The following is a 17,357-nucleotide window of genomic DNA, read 5'->3' as shown; positions in this document are numbered from 1 at the left end:
GATTATGGATGAAGAAAGCAGTTATGGATCATGTTGGCCCCGTTTTTGCTGCACCCTATGACAATGTTGTGCTGGTGTAATGGAGTTGTGCTGTGAAGCTCTGCCAATTGCCGGCGTCTGTTCACACTTTCCTTAGTGGCGCTGATGCCTTTGTTTGTTTTATTTCAGCCTTGGCCTGTGTTAATTAAATGCCTTTTATATAAAAATCCGGGGTTCTGCAAGATTGTAAAGACCGGGGTTAAAAATAGGCCTCATTTGTAGCAGAGAGTTCCCCTTTTATACGGTGCCCCAGGAGTGTCTTTTGTGATTTGCAGATGGTCTGTGACAATCTGTGAACCCTGGGTTTTTACAAGCTGTTGAGATATGCCTGCCTCAAAGGCAATGAGGGACTGCGGGAGTCCATCATTGTTATAAAGCTGTCAGCATGCGGCTGAGCAGAAGCTCAAGAGCGCCACCTGCTGCCCGCAAAACTGGCATGCAACACGTCAGTGCATTGCAGTCTGTTGCCAAATGACAGCATAAAGTGATATGTGAGATTAGAAATCACTTTTGGCAGTTTCCTATAAACTAAATAATTTTTCATTTCAAATGGATTTGGATTTGCCTGGGATAAGTAGTCAAGATATCATCGAACAAATGGCCTCTAAATGGGGTCATTATTTGGTTTAAACGCTCTAATACTTTGTGAGATACAATTCTAATTTCCATAATTTAGCAGAGCTTCATATTTATCATTTGCATGCACTGAGTCAAGTCATAATGCGACTAAATTTACAATTTCATGACTTTCTGGTGGTGCGCTTACTGATTACAGTATTGTCACCCATAACCCCTTTAAAGAGGTTGTGCGGCCTATGGGGGTCAAGTTTGCAGTCACTCTATGTGACTGCAAACTTGTGGATCCTCACATTTTGCACAGTGCGCGCTGTTAAAATTCTGCCGGAATTGACGTTGGGAGCGGGCGGTCATGTGACCACAAGTATGCGATTTGCATGCTTCCGGCCATATTCCTACTAGATGTGTCTGGTCTTGCACAATTCACTTGTTTTGAGCAAGGAAGCACATCTAGTTGGCATGTGACCGCATAGGAAAAAAGGGCAAGCTGTGTCACGGTTCCACCCCTCAGTATGTCTGGGATGCAGTTAGACAGCTTGGCCGTCCAATCTGGTACAGGGCCGTGCTGAGCTGTCTGTGTGTTGATTGACAGCTCAACTTTCCAATCTGAGACTGAGGCCTCGGCTGTCTCAATGTGTTCATTATTCCAAGTGATTGCCATGCTTCTTAACTGAGCTGTTTCTCCCAGAACTCTGCGAGACATACATTCAGCTTGTGAGGTTTGTGCTTTCCTGTGCCTTGAGTTCTGTATGCTAGATCTGTTGCCTGACCTTGGACATCGTTCTGACCATCCGCCTATTTAACCCCTTCAGCTCTGATCCGTTATCCTCCCGGTATTATGACCTCGGAACGTTACCTGACTACGCTTTTGTCTCTTCCTTCCGTTTATGACGTAACCTCCTGGCTTCTGACCTTGGACTCCTTGACCACTCTGACTCACGGCTTGGCCATGAGAAGTGACTAGCGTCATAAGCTGTAGAGCAAAAATGAAAGTCCTTTCACTCAGTTTTTTAAAAATTCCAGATCCGCTTTCACTTCATCCATTGGGGAACTACATCTCCCACATGGTCTTACAGCTGCAGATTTTCAAGACCTACCAGGAGTTGTAGTTTTCCTTAGGACATAGAAAAGGATTATTCCAGTGGTTTCCAGTGGTTTTTCACAGCAAGAAACCTTTATCACCTATCCACTTGGTAGTTAGCAAAAGAGGGTATTTTGTTCCCCCCTCACTATCCCCAAGACCATGGCTACCGGAAGTTTGCATGCATCAAGATGGACCATTGAAAAAAGATCTGATGGAAAAGTATGAACAGGATACCTAGCTCTGGCAATTGTTGAGGATCGTTGATGAACACTACTGGCTGGAATATCCACTTGATATTCAGGACCACAGTCCATCTCTGCAACTCATATTCCTGCTTCTCCTAATAATTAAGAGTCCAAGTGTTTGGGCTCGTTCTCTCAGGCATATATGGGATGTCCTAGTATTGTGGGTGCATATAGTCGGGTCCACCGGTGGACCCAAAGCAACCCAATCCTACAGTGCTAACATGTACATAGCATTACTGTGCTTGCTGAGGGTATGGAAAGGATCTCCATGGATCACTGTAGACCTTTTTCCATAACATTGGGCAAGCACATTTTTTGCATCCTTTGATCATGCAGTCTGGTGTTAATCTACTTCTCCATTTCCCTCTTTTTGGTAGCCTACAGACAGTATGAGCAGATGGCCGAGACATTTAGTACTGCGGGATCTGACTATTCAGGGTTTGTTTGTAGTCTGTAATCATGGCGGCACAACTCGATTCGAAACGCGTCAGTGACTGTACTTTTCTGTCTTCGCTTGGACGTATTTGTGGATGGTTTAATAAAGCCATGCAAAGATTTTACAGTGGTTATATTTCTCCTTAATGCCTGACTGTTGTGTGCTCTATTCACCTCCTGGAATGGGGAATGAGCTGGACTTTGTGTACAATGTACCACGGAGACACATAGGTCTCTACCGGTCATGTGAACATTGGGCTGAATGGAGGCAAAGTCAAAATTGAAATATGAGTCAGAGTGAGCTTATTTTGTAATGCCAACACAGGCACTTTCTTTATCTCTTTAACTTCCTGGACAACCCCTTTAAGTGTAATGATGGTTAAAGGCAAAGATCGCAAGAAAAACTGCTCAATCTCAATCATTAACCACTTATCAAATGACAAATGTCAAAACATTATGGAGGGCTTCACATTCTCTTGACGGTGGCTATGCTGCTGACTATGATGGAGAGTGCATGGCAGGAGGATGTGCAATGTGGGCCAATCCACTTCCGACACAACTGATCGATACTCATTAATGACAATTTTTCAGCCCATAGTAAAGGACTCTATAATTGGTCCATGTTTACCATGGACTGCACACAGCATGTACAAGGACCCAGGATAGCCAATGTGCCTGTGCACATGGATTTCCAATATGAAAAAAAAGGCAGCACGCACTACTTTGGTCCACCAGAATGATGCATCCAATGAAAGGCAGTTTCGGCATCCATTTGCAATATGGACAAGCCTTCAGAGTTGCATATCAGGCGCACATGGACTCAGTATAGCCAGTGTATAAATTATTATTATTTATTTATATAGCGCCATTGATTCCATGGTGCTGTACATGAGAAGGGGCTACATAGAAATTACAGATATCACTTACAGTAAACAAACTTACAATGGCAGACTGATACAGAGGTGAGAGGACTCTGCCCTTTCGGGCTTACATGCTACAGGATGGTGGGAAAGGAGACAGTAGGTTGATGGGTTGCAGCAGTTCCGGTGTTGGTTGAGGTGAAATCTCCGGTAGTGGTGAGGAGGCAGCGGGGATCATTGCAGGCTGTAGGCTTTCTTGAAGAAGTGGGTTTTCAGGTTCTGTCTGAAGGATCCGAATGTGGTTGATAGTCAGACATGTTGGGGTAAAGAATTCCAGAGGATGGGGGCTATTCGGGAGAAGTCTTGGAGGCGGTTGGGTGAGGAACGAATAAGTGTGGAGGAGAGAAGGAGGTCTTGGGATGACCGGAGATTACGTGAGGGAAGGTATTGGTAGATTAGTTCAGAGACATATGGAGGAGACAGGTTATAGATGGCCTTGTAGGTCAGTATTAGTAATTTGAACTGGATACGCTGAGGGAATGGAAGCCATTGAAAAGATTTGCAGAGGGGAGAAGCGGAGGAGTAGCGAGGAGAAAGATGAATTAGTCGGGCAGCAGAGTTAAGGATGGACTGGAGAGGTGTGAGGGTGTTAGCAGGGAGACCACAGAAAAGGATGTTGCAGTAGTCGAGGCGGGAGATGATGAGGGTGTGCACAAGCACTTTAGTAGATTGAGGGTTGAGGAAAGGATGGATTCTGGAAATATTTTTGAGCTGGAGGCGACAAGAGGTAGAAAGAGCTTGGATGTGTGGTTTGAAGGACAGGGCAGAGTCAAGGGTATAAATGCACATGGCCAATTACCCATGCAGAAAAAAATGCAGCCTGCTTTACTTTGGTCCACCAAGATGATGCATCCACTGAAAGTCAGCTCTGGCACCCATTCACAATACGTACAAGCCTTTGGAGTTGCACATGAAGTACACATGGACCCAGTATAGGCAGTGTGTAAATGCACATGGCCGATTACCCATGCAGAAAAAAATGCAGCATGCACTACTTTGGTCCACCAGAATGATGCATCCAATGAAAGTCAGCTCTGGCACCCATCTGCAATACGGATAAGCCTTCAGAGTTGCACATGGAGCACACATGGACCCATTATAATCAGTGTGTAAGTGCACATAGCAGATTACCCATGCAGACAAAAATGCAGCATAACACTACTTTCGTCTACCAGGATGACAGGCAGCTCCGGCACCCATCTGCAATACAGAGTTGCACATGGAACCAGTTACATTCGCAATTTGCAGATATAGTTCTAACAAACCCAATTTTCAATACGGCCGTCTGAACCTAGTCTTCCGCTAATTGCTCTTTAAGCAGGTATTGGAAAACATGCTGCGTCTTTGTGGATCGTAGATAACATCGGCTAAGTACTGCACTTTCTTTGTATCAGTCTGATCTGCTCACAATCTTACAACAGGGGTTCAACATTCGAGGCTGGAAAAAGTCAAAGTGGTGAAAGAACAGAAATGCTCAATAGTCAGATCCGGCGAGCAGAGGGAAGAGTTCAGCTTCACTCCTGAATAATGCAGGGATTTCAGTAACCAGGGGAATTGTAGACCTGTCAGAATTCATAATACCCAGTAATGGACCAAGGAAGTTCTACTGCACCGAATCTATCTCCTATATGTGGGAAAGACACCTCTGAGAAATCTGCCAGCTACTGCCGAGATACACACTATTAATGCTATGCTAATCCATCCAATGTACCGTAGCACATTGCTTTTCATTGCGCCGGCAATAAGGCAGATTAGAAATGGGCTCCTATCTCATCATTCCTTTTCAATGGGGCAAAAAGAAAACGATAAATCGGGCAATTATCGAGGGCTTTATTCAACGGGATGAGGGCAATTTTTCAAGTAATGTCAGGTGGAAAATAAGGATGGATGTTAATCAGGATGAATCCCCTAGAAATAGAAAAAAAGTTTGCTAAGCTCCGGCCAGAGGAAAAAAAAATATTGTAAATGCAGAAGAATATATTTAATGATCTCTGCTGACTCCTGCCAGGTTTCTGACACCTAACAGATGAAAAATTGACAATATATATAGATGGACTGATGATAAGCGACACTTAAACTACCTTGTTTTGCCATGATTGACGGAAAAATGACATATGTTCTGCATAAATACATCAGGGCCGCGCTGTGATTGTGTTATTCCAGGGTAGAGTGGCATTGAGACTAATGGCGGCAAATGACTGCGGATAAGATTGGATGGTCTGAGTGGCCCTGGGAACGTTTTTTTGTCTGTTTTAGACAGAAAGTAAATCGACTCTGGGATTTGCATGGTATTGCTGGATTAAATATTCTGAAAAATAGCAAAAATTATTTTTATATAACTTGCCTAACAAACTAGCCTACCAGTTTATGGTCACAAATACTTTGTTTTTATCTGCAGGTCCTGGCAATAATTTTATGCACTATGAAGCACGTGCTAAAAAACTACTATGGGGTCTTTACAGGGAGGAGGGCAGGCATTATCCATTAGAGTGGGCCCATAACAAAGGTCCTAAATGTGCCCAAGATTGTCACTAAATAACCCATTGGGTTCCTATGAACGCACCATGGATGCCCCCTCTCCCGTCTGCCATTAAATCCCTTAAGTGCAATGTTTGTTATTCAAGACTTCTGCAAATAAACCTAGGTCCAATCGCAGCAGCTAGGTGCGGGTGATGCTGCTTAGAACAGCCATGGAGCAGGCTCGGCAGGATACAAATCCTCCCGACTTCTGCAATGCATAGACAGTGGATGTCAGAAGCAGTGGACAGATACAGAGCAATGGCATAGCCATGCGTGGGTTTCATTTCGTTGCATAGCCTGCCACCTTTGGTGGTACACCATTGCATGCATGTTGGAGGGGGGTCATAGTTGGCAATCACTCTAGGTTCTTCCCTCTGGCTGATGATGGTGGTTCCCAAACAGTAGACCCCACCTAACAGGGATTTTTGTTTGGAATTTTTCCATTTTAGCTTATTTACTAATCAAAGTGTTCAGAAGAAAGCACAGAGCATTTACCCTTCTAGTAAATGATACACAAACCAATGACGTATAAAGATATAGCACTGCAATATACTTGAAGAAGTCCTGTCTCCAGTCCATCTCTTTTCACGCCTATATATTACACCATTCCTCTTACTGTAAAAAAAAAAAAATTAACTGGATGTTACAATTTCTTGGTCAAATGGGTGTGTTCTTTTGTACACGGTAGAACAATGTCACCAATGACTGGACAGTGTGCTTGGACACTTCCCCAAATGGTAATATACAGTTATCAATTTATTCATCAATTTCGTGGAATATCAGAGAACGGCACAACAGAGTTATAAATGTATTTCTTCCATTGCACTTGCATGAGCTCTCAGTAAGTTTCACTGTAAGTTCCTATTCCAGCTCAGAGCAGAGATGGAGGGGTTCAATGCAACCCATCGTAACTGATACACAATCTTCTTTTATTATTTTGTCCATTTTTTCTTACCAGATTTTACCTCCATCAAATGTAAATATGCATGTAGGTTTACAACATGGACATGATTATGAGTCACATTACCCCTGATGAAGCCCAAGTGGGTGAAACGCTTTGTGACTCATTTCATATAGCCTATGGCAAAAGGGAAATTTGTCACTGTTTTCTTTAACAGTTTTTGTCAATCAACATTACCCTCTTTTTGTGCTATTTGTACTTCAATATTTCTACTTTATTTCTACTAACAGACATTCATTATCTCACATTATGGATTGCTAAACTGTGAAGCACTTTTTTCCTGATTGGTTACACTGTTTGCACTCATAACGCATAGGTTACCTTATCCTTTTGACCACTAGGAATTTTATTTCTTTCTACCAATTCCTGGAGTACAGTAGATGGGAAAACGTACAATACCCGGAAAGCAAACTTTTATTTGTATGTATTATGAAAAACAAAAGTTTTATTTTTTTAGTTAGGACACACTCCTATAACACGTTGTTGTGCGGTCTGACCCCATGGATACCTTTTGGTACTCTGTATTGCACATAAATAACTTTTTCTGCATTTAATACAGTTTGCAATAGATTCTGTTTTTTTAATACGTATTTCTATTTTCTCCATCTTCTTTTACACCGACATGTATGGAACTCGTTAGATTACACTCCACAAAGTGATTGACATAGTAAAGAGTTATCTTTTTCTCTGACTTCAGTTTTGGATCCTCCTGCAAACTTTACAGCCACCGAGATTTCCAGGACAAGCGCTCTAGTGTCATGGCAGCCTCCAGTTTCTCCCATTGAAAATTACATTCTGACTTACAAATCTACTAATGGGTCTAGGAAGGTAAGTGGTCAAACGGTCATCGGATCTGTCTGCTTTCATCTTGTCATTAAACAGCATTTTGTGTGATATTACAATATTGTAAAGGAAAAGTGACTATTTTTTAATTTTCTTTTTTTTACATTTGATGCATTTATTATACTCGCTTAGGCTAGTTTCACACTTGCTTTTTTTTGCAGCGCGTTTTTCCCGCAAAAAAACGCATTGAAAAAACGCATACAAAAGCATACAACTGCTGCGTTTTTTTCAAGCATTTTTATGAGCATGCATGAAAAAAACGCAGCGTTTTTATGCGTTTGTATGCGTTTTTAGTGCGTTTTTACCGCGTTTGCGTTTTTTTCCAACATTAGGTGGCCCCTCACACTAACCCAAACCATGACTTTACTGACCCTAACCCTGACCCTAACCCTAACCCTGACCCTAACCCTAACCCTAACCCTGACCCTAACCCTTAACCAAATCATACTTAACCCTAACCCAAACCCTAAACCCTAACTAACCCTAACCCTAACCCTAACCCTGACCCTAACCCTAACCCTAACCCTGACCCTAACCCTAACCCTAACCCTAACCCTGACCCTAACCCTAACCCTGACCCTAACCCTTAACAAAACCATACTTAACCCTAACCCTGACCCTAACCCTAACCCTGACCATAACCCTAACCCTAACCCTGACCCTAACCCTAACCCTAACCCTGACCCTAACCCTTAACCAAACCATACTTAACCCTAATCCTGACCCTAACCCTGACCCTAACCCTTAACAAAACCATACTTAACCCTAACCCTGACCCTAACCCTAACCCTGACCATAACCCTAACCCTGACCCTAACCCTAACCCTAACCCTAACCCTGACCCTAACCCTTAACCAAACCATACTTAACCCTAATCCTGACCCTAACCCTGACCCTAACCCTTAACAAAACCATACTTAACCCTAACCCTGACCCTAACCCTAACCCTGACCCTAACCCTAACCCTAACCCTGACCCTAACCCTAACCCTAACCCTGACCCTAACCCTAACCCTAACCCTAACCCTGACCCTAACCCTTAACCAAACCATACTTAACCCTAATCCTGACCCTAACCCTGACCCTAACCCTTAACCAAACCATACTTAACCCTAACCCTGACCCAAACCCCAACCCTAACCCTGACCCTAACCCTAAACCCCCTTAACTAACCCTAACTCTAACCCAAACCCCTAAATTCCATGGTTAAAAAAAAAAAACGCATATGCAAAAAAAGCATACATGAGCATGCCAGTGCGCACATATGCGCATCCATAGGCTATAATGGCCATTTTTAGCGCAAAACGTGCGCATATGTGCGCATGCGCTTTTTTGCAGGGCCAAAAAATGCAACATGCTGCGTCTGGAAAATACAAACGCACACCCCAAAAAAACGCAGCGCATGAAAATCGCATACATGCGCTTACAAGCGCGCATGTATGCGCACCCATGTTAAATATAGGGGAAAAAACGCATGCGCACATATGCGTTTTTTTCCAGCGCTAAAAAACGCAAATGTGAAACCAGCCTTACAGGCAAGGTCTACCTTAGGTAAATGTGGGCCCTTTGTCCCCCACTTTTACTTAGGCTATCAGAAAGAGTGTTTACCGAAATAGCAACTGACCTTCCATGACCAGTGGATTTGACAGCTACATAAATTTACCTGTTGCTGATGCCATATTTAAATACTTATCATATACACGGGGACTTTAGCTTTTATGGATCACATAGAATATTGCCGATCATCTACTTTCTTTTAAAAAAGATTATTCCACAAACCACATTTATCACCTATCGGCTGGAGGTAGACGATTACTTTGGCCAAAACATGGGTCCGATAAGATTTCTCTACATTGCAGTGTAATGCAGATGAATGGAGTCACCTTGTGATCCACTAGGTATCGCCACCACAACAAGCAAGTTACAAAAAGTCAGAACCAGTTGGATTTTTTTTGTTTGCATCTTGTATGTCGGGGTTTTAGAACTTTACAAGTCAGAATACAACCCTATTCACTTGTATTACTTTGAGTGATGTTTGAGTTTGTGACCTGTGTCGTTCTGTTAGAATATGTTTGGTGCAACAACTCCATTCCTGTCTGAGTGTTTAGTTGCTAGATTTGTATGCTGTTCATAAAGTTAAAACAAAACAAAAAACTCCCAGAGGCTCACACAGGGATAGCATGTGACTGTATTTCCTGTTTTTCCTGTGTCTGTGTATGAGAGAAGCAGCCTGCTTCAGATGATGCACAGATAGACACACAAATTATTTATTCCTGATCTGTTAAGCTTATCATATATTGTTCCTGAATAAAGCTCTGATGTCACCTGCTTGGAGAGTATCCTGAATAATCCACTGCCAACACGTTCACAAGCCTACAAAATAAATATATGATTGCTGGGGGTCTTGTGATCCTGTATAAATAGATCAATAGTGCACATTTGTGGTAATGGATGATTTCTCCCTAAGACAATAAATGGACTGATACAGTAATTGTGCATGTGTACTGCACCTACCTATACATGGAGACATGCACTCCCGTCGTTGGAATTTGTGGGATCCCATGGATTATGTTATGAGTGATCATGCATTTATCAATTTTTCTGTGCGGAATGTTTTATTATTGTCTTTACTGTATAACAGCATGGGAACAATGTATGAGAAAACCTAAGTTCTAATTGCTTTGAAGATATATTAAAGGTTTGCTCCCATCTTTAGAAGTAATCGCCATTTCATGGGATTGGGGATAGCTAGCTGATTGGTAGGGGTCTTACTGCTGGAATCCCCACTGATCCCGAGAATCTGGTTCTACCTAGTAGCTTTCTGATTGGTGGTGGTTCTACCTCTGTGGTCCCCACTGACCCTGAGAATGTGACTCTGCAGAGTAGCTTGCTGATTGGTGGGTGTCCTACCTCTGTGGTCCCCGCTAATCCTGAGAATGGGGCACTGCAGTGTCCTGTCTGAATGTAGTGGTGGGTGGACAATAATTAGCTCCACTGTTCCATTCGTTCTGTATGGATCTGCTAGAAAAAGTCGAGGGTTGTACTCAACTATTTGGGACAGGCTTATAAAAAATGAGTGGAGTATTGGTGTTTATGTCCGACAGCAGTTCCATTCATATGGCTCAGTGCCCTATTTCTCGCGATCGGTGGAGGTCAGTAAGTCATAGTTTAGTCATAATCATAGATAGGTGATAATTTCTAAAGCTGGTAATAATAACCCTTTAAGAAGTAAATTAGTACAGATTTTTGGTAAAAATGAAATCTAGCCAATGCACAGTAGTTCTTATCTGTCTTTGTGTTAGGAACTGATTGTGGATGCAGAAGACACATGGATCCGCCTGGAGGGTCTTTTGGAGAGCACAGAATACAATGTCACTATCCTGTCAGTTCAGGATGGAGAACGAAGCGCTATCGTTCACACAATGTTCACAACAGGTCAGTTTTTCTCAGTGGCACAAAAGATAAATCATATGTCTAACGTATACTTGTATAATGTTGCTGTCAAGTTTGCTCTTACGGACGTTCCCTACGGAGAGCTCTTCTTCTTAAGTACAAGACGTGCATGAAATTGTCAGTCATTTTCAAGCATATTGGTAAATCTCCTGGAGTGTGACTGCTGTCTTGTAAATGAGTTAAATCTTCAGCTTAATATAATTTTTATGACTCTTGTTATGATCATTGTTATTGACTCGTGAACTTTCCTAATTCAGAAGTATTGGTCTAACAAGTGGCTGTTTTATCTGGTTCCTCCTTGGAAGATCAGGTTTATTGTGCTTAGGTTGACTCTTCATTGTTTACTAATAATTCCCAAGAACCTTGTTAAATGTTTTTCTGCCTAATTTTAAATGAGTCTCCTTACTGCCATTAGTCGCTAATAAAATCCCAAGTACTTTTATCTTGGTTTTCATATGTCCTTCTACCTCACCTCTGTACCTCTTAGTTTACTTTCTAGAAGGTCCATCTCCTACCGACTTCTCCCTCTAATAGCACTGACTTTTAAGGAGCAGAAGAAGTGCAAAAGAACTTGTAGGACAATGTCCCGACCAACTATTCTCTTGTTCTTGCTCCTGTTTTTTTGGTGATTGGGACATCACTAGTGACATCAGCTTGCTTGATAGACTCGATGTTGCGCTGGAAAACTGCTTCTTCTGTGTATTGGCCGAATGTGAGGTTCATATTTCTGGGGCATGCGCAGAAGAAGAACTTTTCCTCCAGCACATTGACCTGATCAATCAAGCTGACAACAGCAAAGAGAGAAGTAAAGCCTAGGGCCATGGGCTGGCTTGGACTGGCCCACAGGAGAATCCTCTGGTAGGCCGCCCCTATGCATGACTTCTAATAAGTAGTGCTAATACACTTGATTCATAATTTGCAGAAACAAGTATTTAATCACCCTTAAACAAGCTATCTAAATGAATATTATATAGAAGCAACATTTAAATTTTAAGGGCTAGGGTCAGGTTATTTATTTTTGTATGTAGGTGAACAGTGGGCCTTTACCAATCCAGTATGACGGTGAGCATAGCGCATCATTAGTATTAGAGAAATCCTGAAGGATTGTGGCACCCCCAGGAGTATGGCCACCACAGTGGCTTTGCCTTCCTCCAGGGGAGGGGAGGGTAATGCCAGGCTTGGAGGCAATGATGGGTCTCTCTCGCAGTCAATCTATGCATGCAACACAGTTCCACTCCAGGCCAGCAGGGGGAACTCTGAACCGGGATTAAGGGGAGGAGTGCTGTCTGAGGGCCAAGAGGAAGGAGTGGTCAGTTATTCTGCGGAGGGTGAAGTGTGCAGACGTGTAGAGAGAAGCTGGAGGTTGAGCTGGGAAAGGAGAGCTCCCTCACAGTGAGTGCATGGACTGGAGCCTGGTCTCCACGGTTGTACGGATACTAACGGTCCTGCAACAGACACCAGAGGAGTAGGAGGCTGTAAATGCCCTACTCCCATCTTAGACTTGAGGGCACAACAGCAGTTGGATAGAGAGCCAGGACTCAGGAGAAAGGAGCCCCCGAGATACAGCTACAGCTGTCTGCAGTGCAAGTAAGGTTCTTGAGAACATCTGACAGGAGGAACTTCAGTGTAACCAGTACTAGGAGTACTTCATTCAAACAAGCGCTAGGAAGGAGACTGCACAGCTCGTCTGCTGAGAGAGAATCCCTGAGTTGCTTCCAGGCTAGCCTGCTGCAATACCATCTGTAATCAGGACCCTGGACTGCAGTTACCAAGTAAAGGTACAGAAATTGCACCCCGCTGTGTCTTGTCTGCTTCCTACCCTTATGGCACTGCTACATCCCCGTGCCAACCACCTGTACACTGCCCTGGGACTATAGCTTCACCTGTGGGGAGCTTTTACACCCTTGCTGCACCCTACCATCAGTCCTAGTGGATCTGCATGCAGCGTCGGCTTAACACCTCCCTTGCCGAGCACCACAGGTGGCGTAACGAACTATTCCATTCCATTAACTACATTCCCCCATTACTTGGGCGCCCAGGGCCACGGACCGGGTCACCGCTACTGTGACACATTCCCCTGACACCGGCCTGGTACCGAGTACCCCACAGCCCTGGGAGGGCAACCCAATTTGGCGTCACGAACAGGATTACGGAGCACGGTATCCCCGGGTCCTGTGTGCCATAGACTGTGTGTGAAAATTGGCACCAATTGCCACCATTGCCGTGCTGTTTGTCGCGCGCAGGAAGAAGGGGCAGGCCTTCGTGGGCGGAGCCTGCCACAGAACGCGAAGAAGTGAAGTGCCGCGTGGGAAGAGAGGACAGTGCGCGAGAGGAGGAGGAGCTGAGGCCTACAGCCCGGAGCGTCGGACCTGTGAAGCGGCCGCCGGTGAGCTCACATATCCCCCGGCCCTGGCTAACGTTAACTGGGGGGAAGAGGATGTCCGCGCCAGACGGCAATGCAGCGGCAGACGCCGTTGCCAACCCCGCAGCACCGCAAGGAGGAGCGCCCGCCGCAGCGGTCTCCATAATGCCGCTGTCCATGCCCTACACACAGGGAGCGGCCTGGCTACTGCGGTACTCGGGTGAGTCATATACCCTGAGTGAATTTAAAGAGAAACTGTGCAGTTTGTTTAAAGTCTACCCTCTGTCTGAGAACCAGAAAGTGAATATCCTGATTGGACAGCTAACGGGTGCAGCGCAGAGAGAAGTGAAGGCCTGGCAGGATACTGATAAAGTGACTGTTGCAAAGATCCTGGCCAAGCTGAGAAGCACCTTTGACACCCGTACTGCAGTTGAAATCAAGATGAGGTTCTTTGGCTGTAAACAGAAGGCGCAGGACAGTATCAGGGACTATGCTCTCAACCTGCAGGAGGCGCTGCGAGCAGTTAAGCAAGTTGATCCTGACAGTGTGAAGGAGGAAGATAAACTGTTAAAGGAGCAGTTCATTGAAGGGCTCCTATCCAGTACCCACAGAGGACAGTTGCGTATTATAACCCTGCAAAACCCTGATCTGGACTTTGCTGATTTTAAGGACAGGGCTATTCGGGTACTGCAGGAATCCACTGACAGCCGTCCAGCGCCCCCTAGGCGCCCAGCGATCATCTACCATCAGGAAGCAACATCTTTTCCTTCCATCCCTGTGGAGGCTGATGCACAGACTCTGGATAAAGATCCAACTGAAGAGATGCGTCTTCAGGTCCAGGAGTTGACCAAAGAGATGGCTGCACTTACGAAAACCGTGCAGTCCCTGCAAGTGTCCTCCAAAGAAAAGATCCAGCTTGCTTCCAGTCCAGAGGATGTCCCGTGGCTCCGGAGGAGGTGAACCCCGCCACTTCGAGGAAGGAACAACGATCGCTATGACCAGGACGGACGTCCCATCTGTCATCGCTCCTACAAGGCAGGTCATCTTGCAATATTTTGTCCTTTAAACGAGCAACCCCTGGGGCAGAGGGACAACCCCCAGGAGTATGATCCCCAGGCCCCAGGAACTGGTGAGCCAAATATGTGGGAGGGAGACTGATCCTTCCTGTGGTGATTGACGGCATCCCCATGAACGCTTTGCTGGACACTGGCTCCCAGGTGACCACTATGCCGTACATTCTTTATAAGAGGTATTGGGCTGACTCTGAACTTACCCATGGCCCATCTGATGAACTGACAGTAGTTGCCAGTAATGGTCAGTCTTTGCCGCAGATAGGATGTAAAGAAATTACTGTGAAAGTGGGGCGGGTAGAGCTAAAGTCTCAGGGTCTGATAGTTGTTGATATTGATCGACGTGAATGTAATCCCATGATAACTCTTGGTACAAATGTAATTGAAAACTGCCTGTCCGAGGTTATTGTCTTGTTGCAACAGGTGGCTGAGACTGCTGGTTCCAGTGAACAACGAGTCCTGCAGAAGGAGATCAGAGCCCTGATGCAAAGACAACAGGTAGAACTCTCTGGCGGAGAAATTGGCAGTGTCAGAGTGAGTGACCCCTTCCCCATTGCAATACCCCCCCAGATGTGAAATGTTGGTTTGGTGTCGGGCAGCTATAGAGGGAGAGATTACCAGGCATTGGTAGAACCAGTATACTCCGATAGCAGGCCCACTGTCCTGACAGCCAGAGGGGTGGTTGATGTACGAAAGGGGAGAGTACCTGTACGCCTTTTGAATTGTGGGGAAGAGGAGGCCACGATACCTCGGTACGCCACAGTTGCTAAGCTGCTCACTGTCAATAACAACTCTTTGCAGGCAGCAGAGCCCTTGGTCTCATCCTATCAGGTGAAGGACAATGGCTCTGTGAAGCAGCCGGAGGAGTGGTGCCAGCAACTGCAGGTGGGGAATGACTCTACACCTTCATACCAGAAAAATGGGGTTTACAGAGTGACACCAGAGTATGAGCGGGTATTCAGCAAACACCCACTAGATTTTGGGCAGGCAAAAGGGGTTCAGAATCATATCCCCACTGGAGACCATCCACCCATAAAGGAGAGGTACAGACCTATACCCCCAACACAATACCAATGTGCTAAAAGTATGTTGAGAGAGATGAAGGAAGCTGGGATTATCAGAGACAGTTGTAGCCCCTGGACAGCTCCAATAGTTTTTGTAAAGAAAAAGGATGGTACCATGAGAATGTGTGTTGATTACAGGAAAATTAACAGCATTACACATAAAGATGCCTACCCATTACCCAGAATTGAGGAATCATTAGCTGCACTTAAAACTGCTAATTACTTTTCCACCTTGGATCTCATCAGTGGGTATTGGCAGGTTCCCGTGGCAGTGGCAGACAAGGAGAAAACAGCATTTACCACTCCAGTGGGTCTCTGTGAGTTTAATTATATGCCATTTGGGCTCTGCACTGCTCCAGGAACATTTCAATGGCTGATGGAGTGCTGCCTGGGACACATGAACTTTGAGACGGTCCTGTTGTACCTGGATGATGTCATTGTTTTCTCCAAAACCTATGAAGATCATCTGGAACACCTGGCTGAAGTGTTTGGAGCTTTGTCCAATTTTGGCCTGAAGGTGAAGCCTTCCAAATGCCACCTCCTGAAGCCCAAGGTACAGTACCTCGGTCATGTGGTCAGTGCAGAAGGTGTGGCACCAGATCCTGATAAGGTCACAGTCATCCGGGACTGGCCAAAGCCCAGCAACCTTCATGAAGTACGCCAATTCCTTGGACTGGTAGGATACTACCGAAGACTCATCAAAGGCTTTACTGAAATAGCCACCCCTATGCAAAATCTTCTGGTAGGGCAGTCCAAGAAGACCAAACAGAAAAATTCCACCTTTGAATGGACTGAAGAGTTGGAAAGGTCCTTCACCAGATTGAAGATGGTTCTCACCGGAGATGAAGTTCTGGCCTACCCAGATTATGACAAACCCTTTGTGCTGTACACTGATGCCAGCAATGTGGGACTAGGAGCAGCACTGTCACAGGTACAGAATGGGAAAGAAAGAGTGATCTCCTATGCCAGCAGGAAGCTGCGCCCCACTGAGAGGAACCCTGACAACTACAGTTCTTTCAAGCTGGAGTTCCTTGCCATAGTCTGGGCTGTCACCGAAAGGTTCAAACATTACCTAGCCTCTACCAAGTTCACTATCTTTATGGACTACAACCCGTTGACGCACTTGGACACTGCAAAATTAGGTGCACTGGAACAGCGATGGATGGCTCGGCTATCTAACTATGAGTTTACCATCAAGTACCGGGCAGGGCACAAGAATGCCAATGCTGATGCGCTGTCCAGAATGCCTAACCTACCGGATGCAGGAGTAGACCCTGAGGCTCTTGAAGAAATAGAGCTACCTCCCTTCCACCAGCCAATTGTGGCCCAACGTGCCCAAGGAGTGAGAAACCGACGGTCTGGCTTGAAGGAGGTGACTCTGAATCCATTGCCCCATCATGATTGGGCAGAAACGCAAGATAGTGACCCTGCAGTCCGCCTGGTGAAGGAGCTGCTGACACGAGCTGACTCACGTCCAGAGTCGGATGCTCCTGAAGAAACTCAGCAGTTGTGGAAGGAGAGAGGCCGGCTGTTCATTTATGAAGGGAAGCTGAGTCGGAGGAGTATCAATGCCCGCACTCATGATCTGGTTTGGCAGGTGATAGTCCCAAAGAGAGAGGCATCAATGGTCCTGGAAGCATACCACAATGGAGCTGGACACTTCGGATGGAAGAAGTTGGAAGCATTGCTCCGAGAGAGGTTCTACTGGGCTGGTATGAGGAAAGCCATAGAGAGGTGGTGCCGGGAGCGTGGACAATGTAACCTGCGCAGAAAGGATCGGGACAGC

General features: G+C 45.3%; 1 protein-coding gene across 3 annotated transcripts in view; it reads left to right on the top strand.

The window, feature by feature from the left end:
- The window catches only part of TNR (tenascin R), a 544,894-nt gene that overhangs the window by 465,395 nt on the left and 62,142 nt on the right, over positions 1 to 17,357 (top strand). For all 3 annotated transcript variants that reach the window (XM_073563658.1, XM_073563656.1, XM_073563657.1), the window contains exons 16-17: positions 7,478 to 7,608; positions 10,925 to 11,057. In XM_073563658.1, coding sequence (XP_073419759.1) covers positions 7,478 to 7,608; positions 10,925 to 11,057 — 264 coding nt within the window. The remainder of the gene's footprint in view (positions 1 to 7,477; positions 7,609 to 10,924; positions 11,058 to 17,357) is intronic.

This window comes from Dendrobates tinctorius, unplaced genomic scaffold, assembly GCF_039654945.1.
Source record: "Dendrobates tinctorius isolate UK_male_01 unplaced genomic scaffold, ASM3965494v1 ptg000396l, whole genome shotgun sequence".
In the NCBI taxonomy this organism is placed as follows: domain Eukaryota; kingdom Metazoa; phylum Chordata; class Amphibia; order Anura; family Dendrobatidae; genus Dendrobates; species Dendrobates tinctorius.
This window is presented reverse-complemented; position numbering and strand designations above follow the sequence as displayed.